We start from the raw sequence: 21,256 nt of genomic DNA on the forward strand, positions 1-21,256 counted from the left end.
GTGTTTTTAGGTGCTTGTGTGGTGAGACACAACCCTCAGTGTCCTGAAAACGTGCCCCAGTTCTTCTTCTGCCATTTCCCACTGTGGCTTGGAATAGAAACCTGTGTGTGATATTCGGGTGTCCTTGGAGGACTCTCCAAATGAAGCAGTGCTGGATGGCACCTCCTGGCACAGCAGCCTGCACACCCCCTCCTGACTGCCCAGCAGGGCCAGGGCTGCAAACCCCAGAGGTCTGGCTGAGCCAAGGGCTCCCCTGGGCTCCATCACTGCTCGTGGTGGCAGGAGCAGTGGTGACCAAAGGGGGCCACACGACTGTTCTCACAACTCATATTCCAGGCTCACAGCAGGGAGGGGAAGTCATGGGTGAGAGGCAACCCAGGGCCCAGTGTGCCCAGGGCAGCTGGAGTAGGAGAACACTCCTTGCTGGGGAAACCTCTGGGATCTGGATGACTGGGTGACCCATCCATCCAGCTGGAGAGAAAGTACAGGCCTGGGAGACTGCTGGGGGAAGCTTGAACAGTGCAGTGCCATTCACCTTTTAAATATGTCAGAATTAGGTGCCTCAGCTGAGAAAAATTATCCCTCTCTGGGTCTCCCCAGAGGACAATTGGTCTTAGACACCTGGCACAGCTGCACCAAGATATTGAACTGTCAGCTCTGGAAGCAGGGACAGAGGAATCCTGGCCTGGAAGGGCTGAGGCAGCTCCTGAGCTTTGCTCCAGCCAAGCAGAATTTGGATCACTGCAGGCACTGACATATAACCCTCTGGAATCACTGAACAGGGCCAGCTCCCAAGGAGCTCTTAGGCAGCAGTGGGACACTAAATCATCTGAACGACCACTAAGGCAGCCCTGAGTTGACTTCTGACCTGATGTAGCCTTGTGTCAAGCAAGAAGAGGCAACAAGATGAGCAGCAAAACCTTTCTGTCTGGTTTTGGGGGTGAAATGGGCACATGCTGCAGGTGACCTGTGAGATCTGTGCTCTCCCCTCCCCTGGATGCCCCTGTGCCACAGCACCCTGGGAGCTCCTGCAAAGCTGGAGTTCACTGTGCTCTTGGCAGAGGCTGAGCTTTGTGGGCAGCCCAAAGCTCAAACTGGAATAAATAAAAAGTACTTCCCAAACCTAGAGGCAGAAAAGAAGAGCTGTTACCTGGCATTTCAACAAGGAGGGAAATGAGGAACTGCATCTTATTCCCAGTCTGCTCCTGACTCACTCTGTGAGTGGGGTGAGTCACTTCCAAAAGTCTCTCCTTCCAAAGTCCTCCCTGCTCTGCAGGGAATGGTAATGCTCCTGGAAGCTCTTCCGAGCTCCATTCATTATTAAATGCCTTTAAGTGTGTTACAGCCTGGGAGGAAATGCCTTGTGGACACAGATCTCTGCTCTGTGGGCAGAAAACACTCCCAGGTTTGAAGAGAACTTCAACCCACAGGAGGACTCACTGAGCTGTAGGTTTTGACTGTGAAAATAGCTGAGAGAAAGGTGGTTTCCAGTTTAGAGAATTACTGTGGCAATAAGACAATGTTGGCAGCCATCCAGCATTTATTGCAGTGGGAAACAACCCCCATTTCGTGTCTCCTTGATATTTGTTCCAGGGACACTCACCTGGCTTCAGCTCTCAGCAGCTGCTCCTTCTGAGCCTGGATTAAAGAGTTTTTTAACACCCCCACACTTTTCACCCCCTGAAAGTGCTTATACCTGGTGACCACGTCACCTCAGAGCCTCTCACTTCGAGCTGAAATGCTGAGCTCTGTAAAAATGTCACTGAAAAACATTTCCCCAACTGGGTTTGGAGTTGGGCTGCTTCTCCACCAGGACATCCACAGTCACCCCAGCAGCCCTGCTCCAGGTCCTGCAGGTCTGACAGAACTTGTGACATTAGGGCACCTTCTGTTCAAAGGCCCCAGCCCACTCTTGACTCAGAATTTCCCTCTTTTATTGCTTTTTACACCCCAAACCCTCTGTGTTCTGAAACTTTTAGCAGTGACAATTTCATCCTTATTTCTGGATCATTGAGCTCAGTGTTCTAAAGTGCGTGGCCTTGTCCTAAGTTCTGCCAAATATCACTTGCAGTGGCTCTTCAGAGGGTAAAACCCACCCTGAGCCCTGCCAGTTCCCCTCTGCTGCAGCCCTTCAACACCAGCTCTCTCAAGGACGTGCAGTGACACAAATCCCCCTCAGGTTATCCAGCAGCACATGATCTAGTGCTGTAGAAAAGGCAAAACACGTTGCACATACCCATCATCCTGCAGCCCAAATTGTAAGAACGTTAGAGAATTGATTTGGGGTTGTTTGAAAACATCTGCTTTTTTTAAACCCCTGCTGACAGGTGTTAATTATCCTGTAGTCCTATAATTCTTCACCATTTTCCAACGTCTTTCCAAGGCAGCTGGGAGCAGTGCTAATCCTTAGGTTTAGGAAACATTCCTATGTGTTTTGCTGAAGCCCAGGAAGAGTGGGAGAGCTGCTGGGAAGATGGAGTTTTGACTTCTGTCATTGATTTCAACAGCATCCTTGGGGCCTCCCAGCAGTTTTACTGGATTTGGCCTTTCCAGGAGTGGACACAATCCTCTCTATTTTCACATATGAGGATCCTGAGCCTTCCCAGCAGGAGGAATTGCTGCTTTTCTAATGGAATGTTTTGTCTCTGTGCAGCTCTGGCTCTGTGCCAGCACTGGTGTGGCCAGGTGACACCAGGACCCTGTTCTGGGAGGTGACACCAGGACTCTGCTCTGGGACCTGTGACAGAGCTGTGTCCACCAAGGAGAAGAAGTGACTGACAAAATCCAGCCCCAGTGTTCCTCAGGTGGCCCCACACCCACACCATCATTCCCATCCTCCAGTCCTTCCACAGGAAGGTCTTTCCTCTGCAGAGCCCCTGCCCAGAGCTGGCCTTGCCCTTTCTGTGCTCTGTTCCCCCACTCAGGGGATCCACTGGGACCTGCTCAGCCTGCCCTGGTCCCCCCGAGGGTGAGGTGGGATCTTCCCCAGGCAGTGTGGGGATGAGCTGGGCCTGGCTCCAGCTCAGCCTGGGAAATCCCAGCTGCACCAGCCAGGGACAGGCACTGGGGGTGACACACTGTGCTGGGGTGGGCCAGGGGCTCGTCCTCTTCTGTGACATCCACCAAAGTGTCCCTCCAGTCGTGCAAGGGAGTCATACCCTGCATGGAGGGACCTCCTCAGGGGGCCAGGGGGGCCAGGCCACCTGAGCCACCTTGGGCCACCAGCAGAGAACCTGCAGAGCTCACTTAGTGGGGCCAGTGGGGATGGCTTGAGTGAAGGCTGGTCACCAAAGTGTGAGCTTTGCACTTAAGTGCTGAAATCAATTATTACAGGGACTGGAAACAGTGGGACTCATTGTCTTTTGAGGTAAGAATTGGTCCCAGCTTCATCTCAGTCGTCACTGACTCTCAACACCACAAATCCTGCTGTTCTCCTCAATGCCTTTTATGGGAAGTGGAGAAATCAGCTAATTCCCCATTGCTCCATCCCCATTTATTAGTGCCACAAAGAATTGGGTAATTATGAATAGAACTGCCAGGCAAAATGAAACTTCTCCCTTAAAAATGCATTTTAATTAACTCTGCTGGGTTCATGTGTTTCTCAGGCACTGCTGGTTGTGCCTCACTGACTGAGCTCTGCTCACACAGACACAAGAGACCACAAGCTTGACCAAAGGGCTAGAGAAGGGCCTTGTCTTCCCACTGGACCTGCTGTGGAAGGTGATTGTGGGGTATTCCTCCTCAAAGCTTCTTTAGCCCACTGAAGCTGAGCAGCAAAGCAACAGAAAGATAGAGAATAACAGAGTGGGTTGGGTTGGAAGGGGCCTTAAAGGTCATCCAGTTCCACCCCCTGCCATGGGCAGGGACACCTTCCACCAGCCCAGGTTGCTCCAAGCCCCGTCCAACCTGGCCTTGGACACTTCCAGGGATGGGGCAGCCACAGCTTCTCTGGGCAACCTGTGCCAGGGCCTCCTCACCCTCCCAGGGAAGAATTTCTTCCCAATATCCCATCTAACCCTTCCCTCTGTGAGTTTGAAGCCATTCCTCTTGTCCTGTCCCTCCAGGCCCTTGTAAATAGTCTCTCCCCATCTTTCTTGTCATCTCCCTTCAGGTATTGGATATCAGGTCATCCTGGAGTCTTTTCTTTTCCACTCTAAACAATCCCATTATCCCTGAGCAAAGAGCAGAGCTTGGGGCTTGGTAGGTGAGTGGTGGAGAAGTGAGAACCTCTGCACCACACCAAGGCAGCAGTGGAAAGGACCTGTGGTGTGTCAGCCCTGGGGTGACATGGCAGCAGAACTCCTCTGAACCTCAGTGCCAGAGCTGCCAGGTGGCAGAGAAGGGACAGGGGCAGAGATGTGGCACAACTGGGTGAGAAGAGCTTCTCCCAAAGCCCTGCAGTGCAAGGATGGGCTGTGAGGGAAGCAGTGCCCTCCCTGCACCCCAGAGCTGTGCTGGGAAAGGGCACTGATGCCTTAACAGTTTTATTTCCAGCAATCCTTCCCAATTCCCAACTTTCCCACTTTTCCATGTAAGCAAATCCTCCCGATGCTGAAGGCAAATGAATGTGAAAAGGGAAATATGAAATTTTACTCCTCCTTCACAAAAGGCAAGAGAAAATCCCCACCACATTTCCCAGTCAGCCAGAATAGGAAGGAATCCCAAATTCAGAGCTGGGAGAAATGAAAATACAGTTTGACCCTCTGGGGGCTGTTCAGTCAGACACACAAATGTCTCCTCAGCACGTTTCACATCTTGGAAGAAAGATGGGGAAACTCCTGTGTGTTCAAGAGCAAAGCAAAGCCCATGTTGAAGCCTCCAGACACTCCACAAGTCCCAACTTTGCAATTCAAGGCAAAGATGGAGAGAATATCACAGCTTATGGATGCAAACTTAGAGAAGGGCAACTTTAAAATAAAATCTTCAAGGCTTGCAAGACAGAATTTTACAGCAAATGGTAATGTCTTGTTTCTTCCCTGCTTCTTTTTCTGGTTTGATGATTAAATGCAGTAAATAAATACATAAAAATAATGACTCCTGCAGACCTTGCAGCATTCAGTTTAATAGATGCTATTTAACTACACACAGAATCACAGATATCTACCTTTCAAACGCTGGTTACAAATATTGGGAAGGCCGCCAAGAAAATGGCTTTTATTTCCCCCCAATAGATATCAAAAAGAAACAACTTCTATGTTGAAATTGCCTTTATTTTTTAATCCATAAATATTTGTTACTGACAAAAGTGGAAAAATCCTTAAGACTCTAAATTTTACTAAACTGATAATATTTTTGTTTACAGTACATACAGAATGTGCTTTTACAGGTAAGTATAACAACAAGAATAATACAGAGAAAAACAGTCAAATACTGCTCATCTTGAAGCTTGTTTAATGGTTAACCAAGAGTCTGTGCAAATTACAGATACAAATGTACTTCCTCTTCAGTACTACTGTATAATAAACATGGAATCCATAAACTGGGCTAAAGCACAAAAATATCCACTTAACCCCTCTTAGGAAATATTGTCCCCCGAAACTAAAAATATTACAGTAAGAAGTGTCTTTCTCAGAGCCAAGAAATTCTTGCTACAAAAATGTCTGAGGGGTTTGCAGGGGGGCACAGGGGGCAGAGGGTCAGGGGGGCAGTGGGATGGAGACCTCCCAGACATCGTGTGGCCATGGAGACACGGGGTGCTGAGGGCACAGAACTCACTCACATCGACACCACCACGCCCTAAAGGGACCGTGCAGCTCCCCCCTCACCCTGGGCTGCCACAGGGGCTTTCCCAGCTGGGTTTTGGTGAGGGCACCCCAAGAGCCGACTCTGGGAACTGGGAACGGTCCCTTCTCCCATCTGCTGACGGACAGCACTAAGTGGCTGCTCTTTGAGGAGCAGCCCCAGCACAGCCTTATTGCTACAACACTTGGTATGAAAATATTTCAGCCCCTTTCTCACATGTTCCCCCTACTTTTCGCTCATTGGAAATATACCCCGACACGAGACCTGTCCGTGTGGGATATATTTCAGCAGAGTCCCTCCTTCCACATGAACACTAAATCTGAAACAAAACCAACACAAGCTGTTTCTCCATCACATGAACCGAAGATGGCAAATTGATCACAAAGTAGAACACATATTTCAAACACAATTAAAGTTACCCTGTTTGATGGTGAGTTTGTTTGCAGTGGTGGAAGAAGATGAAGACATGTCCCAGCTCCCAGGAACTGGCCATCTCTTACAAAAAGCATGCCAGGCTTTTGCAGATTCCTGGTGGGAGTGCCTCTGATGGATACAGGAACAGAAAGATGCATGCAGGAAGCCCAGGTTCATGGGACCAGCTTTGCAGCCAGCCAGGTTCCAGAACAGCAGACAGAAATGAAATCTAGGCCAGGAAAGGAGGGCTTGCTCCCAGAAAACTGTCTCTGTTTCTTCCCACCCGCTCCCATATCCAAATAACAGATCATCATTTATAAAAAGAACATTAAAACATTGAAAAATATTTCATTTTTCCTTAAAACACGAGTCACTGGCATTAGAAGACTTTTTATGACAAAATTCTGTTCCATGTGGTGCTCTGTGTGGTTCATTAAAAGTAGTTTGCCACATTTCAAAGAGTGATTCGATGTAGTTTGAAGCTTAAATTGGTACAGGGTCAGTCAGAATTACTGGTTGCATTTTGCAGTGTGTGTGTGTATATATATATATGTGTCCATATACATACACACACATGAGATTGATGTATAAACCCCAGTGCAGAGCACTGGTTTTTGTTGCTGCTCAGGGAATGCAAATAATGATCAGTTTTTAGGAAATAATATTGACTTTTCTATACTCTGTCCCCTGGTCCCTGCACATGCACTCAGGGAACTGGACACTCCACTGGGGTGTTTCCACCTGTGGGTTGAAGAAAAAACTCAATTCTTCTGAGTATATTGGATTAATCAAGGCAGATTCTATTTCACTGTACAGAGGAATGTGGCTGCTTCCTGCCTTTCTCCTGAGTGCAGGATGTTGTGGTGACTCAGACATGAGGAGGAGGAAGCAGAGAGGTCCCAGTGCAGGTGACAGCACCCCTTGGAGCTGTGCCTCCCAGGGACCCTGGCCAGAAGGAGAGCAATGGGAAATCTGGGATGGGGCATCTGCCCACCCCAGCACTCCCCTTCTGGGCAGACAGGATTGTAACACATCACACACGATGTGTCAGGACAATGACAAACAATAGTCATAAAAACACTTTGCTGCTCTACAGTTTCTGTTGTGAGAGGGTCTCAAAGCCCTTCACACCATGGTCTGAACCCTCTGTGGAATTGGAAGGTGTTCCCATTATCATCACAGGGAACTGAAGTGCTGGGACCAGGCTGTGGGACATGACACCCGGTCCCGGAGCAAGTATTTGTTCAGTGATAAACTTCCAGAATGAGGAATAAGGAAAAAAAATAACCAAAGAACACCTGTGTGTGCTGGAACACCACTGCCCCATCTCCCAACCCAGCCCAGCACACAAAGCAAGCCATGGGAACACAGGGTGCCCCACTGGTATCAAGGGCATTGTTCCTTCCCAAGAAAATTTGCTGAAAACTTTCTGTGGTGGTGGCAGAGTCCCTGAAGAGATTTGGCCCAAAAAGGGTGGGACACATCTGCTTAAAACAGTTGAGTGGGTGGAAAAGACAAGGAAATGGGGCTTAATTTTCTTTGGAGGGTAATTGCCCAGGTAGGACACGTTGGCAAAGGGCTTGGTGGTATTTGCCAGGCAGAATAAGAGAAGACACCGGGGTCAAATGATACGGGCACAGCTCAGTATCTGCATGGGCTGCTTGAGGGAAAAAATCCCAAATCTGCATCTGGTCCAGCAATTTCTTAGCTCACAAATGGAACATTTAGACAAGGACTAGAGCTTGAGACAGACAGCTATGGGAATGGAAAGAGAGGAGTGTTCACCTACCCATGCCTTACACTGTCACCTCTGCTCCTCTGGCTCTGCCACCACAGCTCCTGCAGACTCTGGGGTGGCCTCTCCTCTCCCACAGTGTTTGTGTCTCCCTGCCTGAAGAGGGAAAATCCTGGCCTTTCTTGGGCCAACAGTGAATAGAAGTGCCCCAGAACCTCAGCAGGGACTGACTCCCCATCAGCCCTGTTAGTGTCTCTTGTCCTCACAAGAGTCACCAACTGGTCTGTGGGAAGGTCAGCACAGGGCAATATTGTCCCAGGGATTGTCTTCTGGGAGGAAATATCCAGTGACTGAGCTGAGGAGCTTGGAGGTAGTCAGGGGAGAGTGGTGTCCCTCAGGGGAAGGGTCAGGAGAGGAGGTGTGAGCCTTTTCTCTCTCACCCCTCCCATGCCATGAACTGCTACTCTGATCCACAGACAGTTCTGGTTGTTGTCCAGAATGATTTTGCCAAATCTGAACCACAGAGACTGTTATTTATTCCTTCCCAGCTCAGTTTCCGTCAAACAAAGCCCCAGCACCTCTCACTGATGGATCCTTCTCAGCACAGTCTCCATCTGATGGGGCAGAATAAAGCTCTGGAACTCATACCAAGGACAGTTTCGGAAAGAGAAAGGCCATGTGGCCACCCCACCAAGGCCTGCCTCTAAATCCCACTGGGGCAAGGACGTATGCTCCTCCTGCCTACCCTGACAAACCTGGTGCTGCATCAGAAACCTCCACAGGAGACTCATAAACCTCCAGAGGAGACTCATAAACCTCCAGAGGAGACTCAAAACCTCCAGAGGAGACTCAAGCTCCTGACCATTGTTTGCTACAGGACTTGGCATGTGGAGCTGGGAACATCATTAAGGCCGGGAGGTGGGAGGTATTTGAGGGGAGGGACCAGGGCAGAGCTGAGTTCAGTGAGGTTTAATGTAGGAAAAGATTTAGTTGGAAATGTAGGACATGAGGAGAAGTGTCCAGGAGTGTTCTTACAGCCTGAATCAGTCGTGTCACCCAGAGGAGGGAGCGTGGCTGCCGGTGGGACGGGCAGCGTGGGCAGCATGTGGTGGGACCCCCAGGGCACACCATGGACAGGGTCCAGCACCAGGAGTTACAGCACTGGGTCTGGCTGGGCTTTCAAACCTCTGAGACCCTTTCCCGGCCACAGAAGTGTGTTCTGATGTGAGTTAGTTCTACAGAATTTGATAGGAACACAAATAAAAGGGGAAAAAAAATAAAGCAAAACCAAAACCAAATTCAACAACAACAACAACAAACCAAAACCAAAACCAAAATAAAACAGAACAAAAAAAAACAAAGCAAAGCCCAATCTGGCTGGAAAGCCAAGGATAAAACCCTCACAAATTCTGGACCCACGAGTCTCTGTTTTAAAGATTTTACAAATATACAGTATCTAATTAGCATTATATCAGATATACAACATGCCCATTAATTATAATTATGCTGGATATATAATTTATATGCATGAAATGTAACTGTCTTCATGGTTAGGATTGGTACTCAGTGGAACTGGAATTTGGAAGGTTTTCTTGGGAGGCCATCACATGGAGAGAAAATCATGGAAAGTTACCGACCTGCTTTTGGGCAGAGACACCCCCAGCCTTGTGCTTCTGCTGAGGGCTGGGGAAAGATTTGCTACATAAGAGTTCTGGGTTGTAACTGAGAGGAGAAAATGTGTTCAGAAACAGGGGACCTGGGCCAGTGGAAGATGCTCGGGGGCAGGGGTGGAAGCCTGGCCTTGCAGGGCTCTTGGTGCAGTTGGGACCTCCCCAGCACAGCTCAGCAGGGCGAAGCTGAACAAATTCTGGTGCTTTAGGTTCAGCAGTGGCAAGAAGCTGGAGGAAGAGAAACCCTATTCCTCCTTCCTATTTACATGTTGGAGACACCAAGATATTAGAATGATGAGTGGAGGAAAGGGAAACAAGCATTTCAGCGTATTTGTGCTTATTGAACACATCAACCCCACTACTTCCTACACTGAGAGAGCAGGCGATTTGTAGGCACTAGTATGTTTGTATCTTATGAGTATATTTAATATATACTAAAAGTTTATTTCTCAGCCAGGCTATTCTTGTCCCTAGATCTGCCAGTCCCCAAGGAAAGTCTGCCCTTGAACTTGCTCCAAGGGTGACAAGGAACAGATGTGTGGGTGCTGACTGGTGTCGAGCAGCCTGGGGGTGACCCCCAGCAGCCAGAACTTCCCTCCTTGCTACAGAAAGACCAAACATGAGGACAAGCCCCTTCCTGACAGGATGGGGTGCTGTGTTTCCTCCTCTCTACCTCGGGCCGCATGGGACTGCTTCTACCTGGAGCAACGGAAAAGTCCTAAATTCATGGGGACAATGAGATGATGCAGGTGAGCCCTTGGAAGGAGCCATCGATTACCATGGCTTTCTTTGACAGAAACTGATGCACATCAGGAAAATTTCCTCTATTATCCCTCACTATTGTCTGTTGGCTTGCTTGGGTTCTTCTCATGTCACCGATGAAGGGGTGGCTTTAAAAACAACGTGGATGGGACTGTCAGAGAAGTCTTTGCAGACACTGAGTTAGTAGAGGTTACCTTGGCCTATAAGGCCACTGCAGTGTGGGGCGCTGTGGCTCCCCCAGTCCTTACAGAGTATGTACAAGGCCCGAGGTCCTATCACACAGTCACCTCAGTCTTGCTGGCCGTGCGATAGTGGTGGTGGTGGCCGGGGATGTAATGCAGTTGCTCCACGGTGTTGTGGCGGCGCGAGGCGAAGGCCTGGCGCTTGGCCGAGGTGGGGGTCATCCCCAGAGTGTTGTACAAGTTATTTGAGGCACTGGGATGGGAGTGCATTTTTGACATCCTGTAGCGATCCAAGACTGGTGTGGACACAAAGACATCCGTGTGGGACAGTGCCCGGGACATGGACTGCTCGGGGTACCCCGAGCGCTCCGGGGACAGCAGCGGGTCCTGGGAGTGCAGGCGCTCGGCCGACAGCAGCTGCTCGTCCGAGAGGATCCGTTCGTAGGACATGCTGAACTCCTCGGGCATGATCCTCTCAGGGGACAGCACCCTGTCCTGGGACATGGCCCGGATGGGGCGGCGGGGCCTGTCCCGGTGGTTGGTCTGCTGGGACATCTTGATGACGTTGATGGGGAGCGTCCCCCGCGCCGCCAGGTCGGGCAGGTGCCTCCTCCTCATGTAGTACTCGTCAGCCTCCTTGTCAGCTGTGGGGAGGGAAAGGGAGCGGTTTAGGAATGTCACAGTGCTGTTCCACAGGGGGAAAAGGAGCTGTGCCCAGCACACAGCCCTGGAGCAGCCTCAGGGACCATCAACCACCCACGTCAGGAGCTGCCTGTCAGAGACCCCAGCCCCGTGTGGGTTGTGTCACCACGGGCCTATGGCAGAGGAAGGAGTTTTAATTGCATGGGGATGGGGGGAGTCCCTGTGCAAACACTCACCTTCTTGCACCATGAAACAACAGATCCCATGTGCCATCGAGCCCAGACTTGGAATGACGTGATTTACACAAAAGGTGAGTTTTGGAGAAAGTAGCAAATATCACCTTCTCAATACACTTCTAAAGCAAGGACAGGGCAGGTGAGCTGAGCAGGACAGTCCCCCATTTGAGGAAATGCACAGCTCATCTCTGGCCTCAGACATGGATGTTCCCTGGAGTCCATGAGTGACGTCATCACATTTTTAATTACCATTTGTGAATATTTGTAAATGTGATCACAAAACAGGTTTGGTGGTCACTGGATGTTCTCACTGAGGCTTTGAAACACCTGCCTAAGGTTTCGGTTTCCCTTTTCTCAGATACCTTTGTTTGATAGAATTTATTCCATGGAATGTTTTGTGCTCAGTTCGCTGTTTCTGCATCTTAAATGATCTCTTTTGCTCAGAAACTCATCTCACCCCTCCACACACTCACCCTCCTCTCTTTGGCTTTCAGAGAAACACTAGAGAGTCAGTGTGTTGGCTCCTGCAGCTGTACCATGTTAGATCACTTAAATCCTACAGCTGGAATGACCTGATTCAACCAACTTTTAATTAAAAGAAGCAATTCCACAACTATTTCAGATTATTTTTTTTAAACAACAGAAACGTGAAAACTTCCTGGTTAACCCCTTTGATGTTCATATGGTGTAAACTGGGATTACTTACCCGGAAGGAGGCTTAGCAGTTCTTGGGCTTCAAGCCCAGTGCAGCCTGTAAGGAAATGTCATTAAGGCCAGGAGGTGGGAGGTATTTGAGGGGAGGGAGAACTTCCCTCTGTGCCTCTGGATGCAGAGATGTAAAGCACAGGACATCAGTCCCTCACCAGAATGGTCTCTGTCACAAGGAGAAGAGCACAACATTGGCCCCTGTCAGGGGTCAGGGGATGGAGAATGTTTTATGCTCAACACTGATCATCTCTACGGGCCTCCTTCCTCATTTCTTTGTCTGAGATGTTTCCTTGGTGTGTCCAGAAGCACCTCCATCCTTTCTGGCTCCAGAAGACCCCAAAGTGAGCCCCACCCCAGACACCTGGCAGGCAGCCCCCCTCTCCTTGGAGAAGACAACACAACCCTCACTGGTGTGTAGGAAGGGGGCTCCACAGGGACAGGTACAGCAAGTTTCTCCACCTTCCAGAGGAAACAATTTTCTTGAGAAGTAACCTCATAGGAGCATCTTGGGATGGAGATCACAGAGCTGGGAACACACACACACACGACCCAGTGTGCACTTTGCCTACCAACTTGAGCCAAGTGTTGATTGGCAAAGACATCCTGTCCTACACGTCCTTGACCAGCTCCTGGGACCTGACACGAAATTCCTTTGGAAAGTCTTTTGCTGATAAGACAAGTATGATAAAGATATATGATAATGATAATATAGAGGGACACCATTGATTTTCTCAGCTCAATATTTCATTCTGTAGTAGGTGATGAGAGATGGGAAAGTATCAGATGGTGGAAGAGGAGAATTTCATGTGCATGGAGATCCTGAAGGTTGTTTGAGTGACAAAAAGAGCAAAGCTCTGCTGCAGGACAGTCTGGGCAATCCAGAGGCGGGTAAGGGAGGTGGTCCCATTTTCTGTAGGCATCCAACAGGCCTAGAAGTGAAATATGGGTGGAAATTTCCTCTCTCCTCTGAAATAGCCATAAATCTGTTGGTTTGATGCATCACGTTGGCTGAGAGTTGAAGACAATTGGCTGGTGTCCCATGAGGCAGAGCTCAGGTGGCACAGGGGGTGCTGACACCATCCCAGAGGTTTGCTCACAAAAATCCCAGAATCTACTGAGTTAGAAGGGACCCACAAGGACCATCGAGTCCAACCCCTGGCCCTGCACAGGCCCATCCCCAAGAGTCACCCCCTGTGCCCCAGAGGATCAGCCAAACCCTCCTGGAGCTCTGGCAGCCTTGGGGCTGTGCCCACTGCCCTGGGGAGCCTGGGCAGTGCCCAACCAGCCTCTGGGGGAAGAACCTTTGGCTGAGATCCAACCTGAGCCTGCCCTGACACAACTTCAGACTACTCCCTCAGGTCCTGTCCCTGGTCCCCACAGAGAAGACCACAGTTACTCAAGGGTGCCTGAATGTCTTCTCCAGCCTTGGAGAGCTGTCAGCACTCTGTGCTGGATGATGTCACTTATGTATGACACTCATCTCCTCTCCCACACGTTCTCTTCACTGTTCCCTGGACCCTGCTCCTCATGGGCCCATGCACAGTCCAGAAGATCTGTGAGTAGGGTGGTTGGTTCCCATCTCAGCACACAAATTAACAAGCTGAGAACACGTGCAAGGGCCTGTTGGCACCATCACTGCAGCCAACCTCTTCTCTGCAGCCCACACACCACCAAGGCTGAGGTCACCCACAGCTCTCCTGGGCTGGCACACTTCCTGCTGCTGGGATTTGCTCTCCAGAGCACATATTGGAGGAATGAGTCTTTGTTTTTTGCAATCAAAAACTTCTTGGAAGAATATGTCATGGCAAATATCAGACAGCAGCTCCTCTGGTCTCAAACACTTGTGTCTTTAAAATCATCCTTGAGGAAGCCTGAGAAGGACTGGGGAAATTCCATATGGCCACAGTAAGTGTAGGCATTTTTATTCCACAGTTTATTTCTATAGAAATGCCCCACTTTGTGTGCACAGGCTTGGTAGTGGTGCTTGGGGCTGGCTGCAGAATAGGAATGAAGCAATTACAACTCTGGCACTTGGCCTCTGCTCTGGATGAGAGGAGTTCCACTGGATTTGCCCAAGTGACTCTAAATAGATGTAATTAAAGTTGAGAACATCCCAAATGGAGATGTGCTTGGATGCCCATACCTGGCTGTGGTAATTGCCAGCAGGAGCTAAACCAGCTTATGTGAGGTCTGCAGCATCTGAGGCTGCTTTAGTGAGGTGAATCAGCTGATGAAAAGTGGTTTGAAGTTGTTCCTTGCTAATTTAGATTAAACCCCCAGCATTCTCTACACCTTAAAATTTTTTTCCCATTAGTAGCATTAAAAATATCCTTTTTTCCCCTCTCCCATCCCATGTACAACCCTGTACAGCTTTTTGCTGGTCATGGTTGAACCTTTTAGGGAGCTGATTTCATTTCAAAGGTTATTCTAAGCTCACACAGGCTGTGCCCCCCACGATGCTGAGGGACACGTGTGGATGTTGGCACAGCTGCTCTGGGAACATTTCCTGGTGTAGACACACTTCACATCTCCACCTCAAAGGAATCAAAGCTGAAACAGCAGTTTCTCATGAACAACAAGCTGGTTTAAGCAGGCACCAGACAGACTTTTACCAGGCTGTTGCCTCTGAAAGGTGGTGTCAGTGTGAGCCAGTGGTGGAGAACGGAGCCTGACAGGAGGCCAAGGTTCTGCAGCACAGACGTGCCTCAGTGCCAAGAGACAAGCTCAGCACAGCTCTGTAACCACAGTGTTTGTGCACCCAGGGACAGCCAGGAACCAAACACAGCCCCAGGCTCTGGAGATTGGAGGCTCCAGTGGATTGGGGTGGGAACTGGGGATGTCTGGTTTCATAATTGGCTAAAAACAAATTCTCCCCGGGAACAGAAATCACAGAATCACAGAATGGTTTGGATTGGAAGGGACCTTAAAGATCAGCTCATTCCACCCCCTGCCACGGGCAGGGCCACCTTCCAATCTGATCCATCTCATCCTCATTACACTGGGACACTGAGGCTCTCATGCCACTGCCCCTTATCTTGTCATTGAGAACAGACAATTGTAGTTTCAGACAAAATAAAACTACCAGTATGTTTCTCCACCAAGGAGATGGAGACTCTGCACAATCCAATATGTTTGTCCATCAAGGATGTGCTTAAAAATTCAAAAAAGTGGATTCCAAAAGGCCAGAAATTGTAAGCAGACAAAAAGAAATCACTGGTGTATTGATTGACAAAAATTTCTCTTTTTTTTAAGTCAATCCCATTGTTCTGGGTCATCACTTGTGTTTTTAAACATTTGGAACTGGAAATTATGTTTTCTGCACACTTTCTGGGTTTTTTTCATTGGTTTTGATTGGGTTTTTTTCTGCCCTTTCTTTCCTCCTTTGGCAGTTTCTGGAACATTGACCAGGGCTGGTCTCACCAAATTTCAGTAATATTTGAGTGCTTCAACTGCCTTGACTTTAGGATAAACTGATTTTCCCTTAGACTGCTTTTTTGGTTTTTTTTTCCTCCAATTTGTGGGGAGATCCCCAAATAAGTGCTCTCTAAGTGCTCTTACTCACACATTACACTTCAACATGTATAAGAAAGGCAGAGCCCAACTCCTCTGACACTGGAATTAGAGAAACAAGGAACATTTTTAGTGATCTGGGAAGAGAATATGGAAAAGCCAAGGGTATTTTTGCTTCCTGTGGTTGTAATTAACATGGTAAAAGTAGATGCACATGTATGTGTGTGTGTCTGAGGCCATTAGAGCAATTCCTTTGCTTTTCTTAAAGGTAGTTCCTCTGTTTTTCTTTCTCTGCAGCTCCAACATATTCTCTCTTCTGGCTTGTACCTCCTGTTTTAATTGGCCTTAACATTTTGAAGCTGCCTAGTCATTTGTGAGGATTCTTTAGCCAAAACCAAGTGGTTTAATATGCCTGAAAATATCACCTTCCTTCCTGACTGACCTTTCTCACTTAGCTGGAAAGAGCAATTCCCTGGAGCTCCGGGCAGGATGGAATTAATAGGGCAGCTCTTGCTCAGCCAGGGGTTCCCACACCCACCCACCACTGCTTTTCCCACCTTGCAGGGCTGCCAGGGCAGGGCTGGAGCAGGTCTTCCCATGGAGGGGGTACCCAGCCTTGGGGCTGTGCCCACTGCCCTGGGGAGCCTGGGCAGTGCCCAACCAGCCTCTGGGGGAAGAACCTTTGGCTGAGATCCAACCTGAGCCTGCCCTGACACAGCTCCAGCCATTCCCTGGCTGCTGTCCCTGGTCCCCCCAGAGCAGAGCTCAGTCCCTGCCCCTCCTCTGCCCCTGCCCAGGAAGGTGGAACTGCACTGAGGTCTCCCCTCAGTCTCCTCTTCTCCAGCTGAACACACCAAGTGCTCTCAGTGTCCTCCCACGCCTTCAAATCAAGGCCCTTCCCCATCCTCCTTCCCTCCTTTGGACACTCTCTAATGGCTCAATCTCTCCCTTCCATAGTGTCCCCCCCAAACTGCCCCAATGTTGAGGTGAGGCCGCCCCAGGGCAGAGCAGAGCAGGACAATCCCCTCCCTGATGCCCCAGGACAGGGTTGGCCCTCCTGGGCATCATAAACTGGGGTTATTATCCAGCAAAGAGCTGGGCAGCCCCCGAGAGCAGCTCTGGTGTCACTGGGACCCTCCGAGGGGTCACAGGGACTGTCCTTCCCTGATCCCAGCACTGAACAGACACAGGATCTCTGAGGGCTCTGTGGCCAAGGTGGCTGAGGTGGAGCTGACTGTGCCATTGCTGGGCTCTGTCCTTATCTCTGGCAAAGAGATACTAAATTTTATTTCTTCTTGATTGATTATTCAATATTCTTGGGCAGATATTGTCTTTCACTGCCTGTCTCTGCTAACTGGAGGAAAATAAGTAACATTTACCTGCCTAGTAAGCCCAAAGAAGTGCAGACCAACAGCTGAAACATAGATTTAAAAAGTATCTAATGCCTTTTATTTTACTTAAATAGAAATATTTTATTTGTTAAGGAGCTCTTCATTAACTTTTTTTTAATTATTTTTTTAACCCCAACAGGGAGTTCATTGGAAAGAAGTCTTTTTACATATGAACAATGAACTCCCAATAAGTAATTTTCAAACTCCAGCATTTAAATATTACATTCTTTGTGTTGCCTTTAGCTCCTTCACACGGAATAAGAAAATTATATTGCTGGTATTTTCCAAGGGAAGGTCTGGGAGCTGTGTGCCTGTTTTCCTTTGGCTCTGGAGTAGAGCAGCTGTAAGAAAGTGATTCAGTGTTTCTGGAGGTGCTGAATGTATTCAATCCCAGTGGGAGCTGGGAGTGCTTGGCACTTTCAGAGTCCAAACTGTCTATTTAGTTACTCAAAAATACAGTGCCAAGCACTTGGTTTGGCATTTGCCAGGTGCTCTGCAAGAGGATGAGTTGGTGCCTTGCAAAGATCCCTGAGCTCTGTCCACACCTGCCCTGGAGGGGGAATACCTGGTATTTCCACTTCTAGGGTTGATGGTGCTGAATATTTAAGGGGGTCACTGAACCCCACTCAAGGCAGTGGCCAAAGGCAAACCCTGATGTTTTGGGTTCATGTTGACTCTCAGGGATCCAGTGAACAGTGACAGGGACAGCAACAGCCCAGAGGGTCAGGAAAAGCTCAGGAGAGGAGCACTGACTGCTCAGCACATTGTTGAGAACATTCAATCTTGGCAGCTTAACACAACTTTTGTCATTTTAGATAAATGTCTGTGAAACCATAGAATCATATTGTAAAATTCCAGACTGGTTTGGGTTATAAGGAACCTTAAAGCTCATCCACTTGCACCCCTGCCATGGGCAGGGACACCTTCCACTAGCCCAGGTTGCTCCAAGCCCCGTCCAACCTGGCCTTGGACACTTCCAGGGATGGGGCAGCCACAGCTTCTCTGGGCAACCTGTTCCTGTGTCTCCAGGGGGTATATTTTGTGTGTTGGGAATTTTTTATTTCAGCTGAGAAATGAAAATAAATTCTCGCCTCAAAATGGGAATATTTTGAAGCAGTAATATTACAGTGTCATGATTTCAAGGGGTTTCCAATATCTGGTATTATACCCATGAACATGGACTGTTCATCAGTGGGATGCAGTGGGGGGGATATTCTTTTGGTTGAGAGTGTAAGATCCAAATGTTTCCAGGGAAACATGGCACATGGCAAACTGAATCATGGAGGTGGCAGGTTCCAAGCTCCAAATACCTGAGCTCTGTTCTCCAATACAGTTAAGCACATGTTTACTTTTAAGCACATCAAATGTGTTTGACTTAATATTAAACAGGTATGTAAATCCCATGTTGAAGTGTCAAAGACTGGACTGAGGTTTTTTTGTGTTACATTTCCTTTGTCTCTTCTGAAAAATATTCCACAGATATATCTTACAGAAAATCCAAGGGCTTCCCTGCCACTTAATTGTGTGTGTCTCACTTAACTGGCTAAATTGGGAATGCAAGTTTATTCAGACTAAGGAAGTTATATCTGCTCCTCATCCTCACCTTCTCTCAGTGAAGGTATTGCAAGTATAAACACCTAAGTTATTTCTCTAAATTAGGCACTGGAAATACATGGCTGCATCCAGAAACTGCTCATGGAAACATCCAACTGCAGACCCAGGGTGAGTCTGGACAGAGCATTTGACTGCACAAAAATCCCTTGTTCCATAATCCCACTGAAGCTGAAGTTTTTCATCAAGGCAGAACAGGGCATACAGGAGCAAGAAAGGAGAGATCCTGACCTGTGTGAGTAGAGAAATGTGCTGGAACACCCAAAAGGCTGGATCAGTGTAGGGCACAGGCCAAGACCAGCTCCGGGCACACACCCCATGGAACACAGGGATCACAGCACTGCCCAGGGATGTCACCTCCTGACACAGATGCTCCCAATAATCTCAGCAGCTTTCTGTTGTTATCTGGTTCCAGCTACTCCTGTGGATGGAGAGACCTGCCCTGGGGTGCCAAGGTGGGCTCTGAGCCCCCTCAGCTCTCCTGGACTCCAGCAGAGAAAAAAAGGATTCTCAGCGGACTCCATCAGGAGCAGACTGAGGTGGAGGAGTGGGAGGCAGCACAGCAAGGAGGTCAGTAAGCAAATAACCACATGTACTCTCCCAGTAATGAAATGACTCTTTGCCTCTCCTCATCCTTGATGGGAAGCGACAGCCAAAGGAATCATTACTGGAGATGCCAACCCGGGAGAGCAGAGCAGAGGGAGGAGGTTGTTGGCTGAACACTGAGCCCAGTGAGGCTCAAAACAAAGAGATACAAAGGAAATGAAATGAGCTGACACCTACTTAGTCTCTTCAGAGAAGAATATTTACTCGGGTTCGTCTTGACAGCAGATTCATAGGATGGTGGGAGGTGAGAGAGGTTCTGGAAGGACCTGGAGAAGGACAGGTCGTAGGGTTCGGTGGCAGAAGTGAGGATGTTGTTCATTCGTGGCTTGTCTGCAAAAAAACAACAGAGAAAGGCAGGTCTATGGTGTGCACCAAACTGAGAGGAGAGAAGCAAGTCATTCCCAGACTCCAGCAGGCAGGGAAGCTGTACCAGAGCCAGCCCCAGTGACAGGATCCTGGACACAATTCAACCTGGCACCGGCAGAGCAGAGAAATGGATCCTGTGGAGATGTTTCCTTGTCCACAGTGATTATGGAGAGAAGCAAACTGCTGCCTCGAGAGCACCTGGAGCTCGGGGGGGGGGGTCTGGGCTGTCAGTCACCCACCCACCATGGGGGGCTGTGGACTGACCCCAGTGCAGCCTGAACCAGCTCAGGCAGCATCACCCACCTTCACCCCCACAAACTGTGCTCTGCCCACCCCCAGAGACACAGAAACAAGCCTATGGGGTCACTTTAACTGGGGCTGATAACCAAATTGCTTTCTCATGGTGCCAGACCTCTGGTTAATGCCATAAGCCTGGAGGCTCCTGGGAAACACTGGTCCATGGCCCCAGAGGTTCTGGTGGGATCTAGGATATTCTTGCTTCCCCTACACTCAGGGGAGTGTGAAGTGGGACTAAGGGAGCACATTCGGGTGCAGTCAGATGAACAGGCGAGGTGTTTGAGAGGTCCCTGAGGCAGGAAAGTGCTGTCTCTGAGGGGTGGAGGGTGCACAGGGTGCCCCACACCTGAGGGGTGGAAGGTGCCCCTCTACTGATGTTCATTTTGTTGGTCACTGAGGGAGTCCCCAGCCAGTGTCTCAGTGCCCTCTGTCAGGATCTAAAGCTGAGGGCACTGGCAATAAAGATTAACACTGAGCCTGGATGCTAAAATTCAAGTGCAGACTATCTGCAAGGTTTTGAGCCCTTGTTCCTTTGCTGCAGGCTGGAAAATGAGCTTTCATCAGCTCAGCCAAGGGAGAGGGACCTGTTGAACTGCATTTATAACTCCCAGGTGTTCAGATATTAAAATAGGCAGATGTGAAAGTGTTTAACAAAGCAAGAACTTCAATTCTTGGAAGCAAAGCTAGAACAGACTGCAGTGGGCTCTGTGGGAGCTCATACCAGTGATGGGGTTGCATTAGCTGTGTCAAAAGGCCAAGCCAGTGGCCCCTTCAAATATGGCCTGACAATGAAATCAGAAGGCTGAATCCTCTGCAACAGCTGGGGAGCAGCAGGATGTCAAAGCCTGGGGTTTACACATTCCTGCTGTACAGCCCTAAGATGTGCCCATGAAGAGCAGTGCAATGTGTGCTCAACACACCCTCACCAGCCTCCAGGCCCCTCTGGGCTCCTCTGAACCGTGGGCTGGTTGAGACCAAAGCACAGATTCTGACCAAAAGTAACAGAGGAGCAGGGCAATTTCACCTCAGCAAATGTGTTGGCTTTGTACAGTGTCCATTCATTTGCCAACTTCTCCCATCTCCCAGAAAAATTCAAGACAAAATCCACCCAAATACAGTGCAGGTATTTCACAGATGTTTTTTCTAGATCTGGGTTAGAGGTTAAATTGTTTCCTCCAAAAAATATTTGCAGGAGTCAGGCCACCCCCTCCCCTGATGCCTTCCTCCTGTGTGGAGCCCTCTCTGTTGGACAGCAGAACATTTTCCTCCTCCCTGAGATTCTCATTTCACTGTGTCCTTGGTGCTCTCTGCTGCCTAGAAATGAGCCCAGCAGCTCCCTGTGTGTCTGTCTGTGGGGATCCAGAGCTGCCTTCACAACTTTTCT

The 21,256-nt window shown here is 49.1% G+C and overlaps 1 protein-coding gene and 1 long non-coding RNA gene across 2 annotated transcripts in view; one reads left to right on the forward strand and one right to left on the reverse strand.

Annotated features, from left to right (window-relative positions):
• Window positions 1-9,666: 9,666 nt before the first annotated feature.
• The window catches only part of SHISA6 (shisa family member 6), a gene marked incomplete at its 5' end in the record, with an annotated part of 218,201 nt that continues 206,611 nt past the window's right edge, over window positions 9,667-21,256 (reverse strand). Inside the window, 2 exons of the mRNA XM_027691454.1 lie at window positions 9,667-11,149; window positions 19,387-19,539. Coding sequence (XP_027547255.1) covers window positions 10,599-11,149; window positions 19,387-19,539 — 704 coding nt within the window. The remainder of the gene's footprint in view (window positions 11,150-19,386; window positions 19,540-21,256) is intronic.
• Window positions 13,593-19,376, forward strand: LOC113971490. Its single transcript, XR_003535577.1, has 3 exons — window positions 13,593-13,996; window positions 18,652-18,714; window positions 19,019-19,376. It is a non-coding gene; the product is annotated as an uncharacterized LOC113971490 (long non-coding RNA).

Source organism: Neopelma chrysocephalum, unplaced genomic scaffold (genome assembly GCF_003984885.1).
Source record: "Neopelma chrysocephalum unplaced genomic scaffold, ASM398488v2 Primary Assembly neopelma1_84, whole genome shotgun sequence".
In the NCBI taxonomy this organism is placed as follows: Eukaryota; Metazoa; Chordata; class Aves; order Passeriformes; family Pipridae; genus Neopelma; species Neopelma chrysocephalum.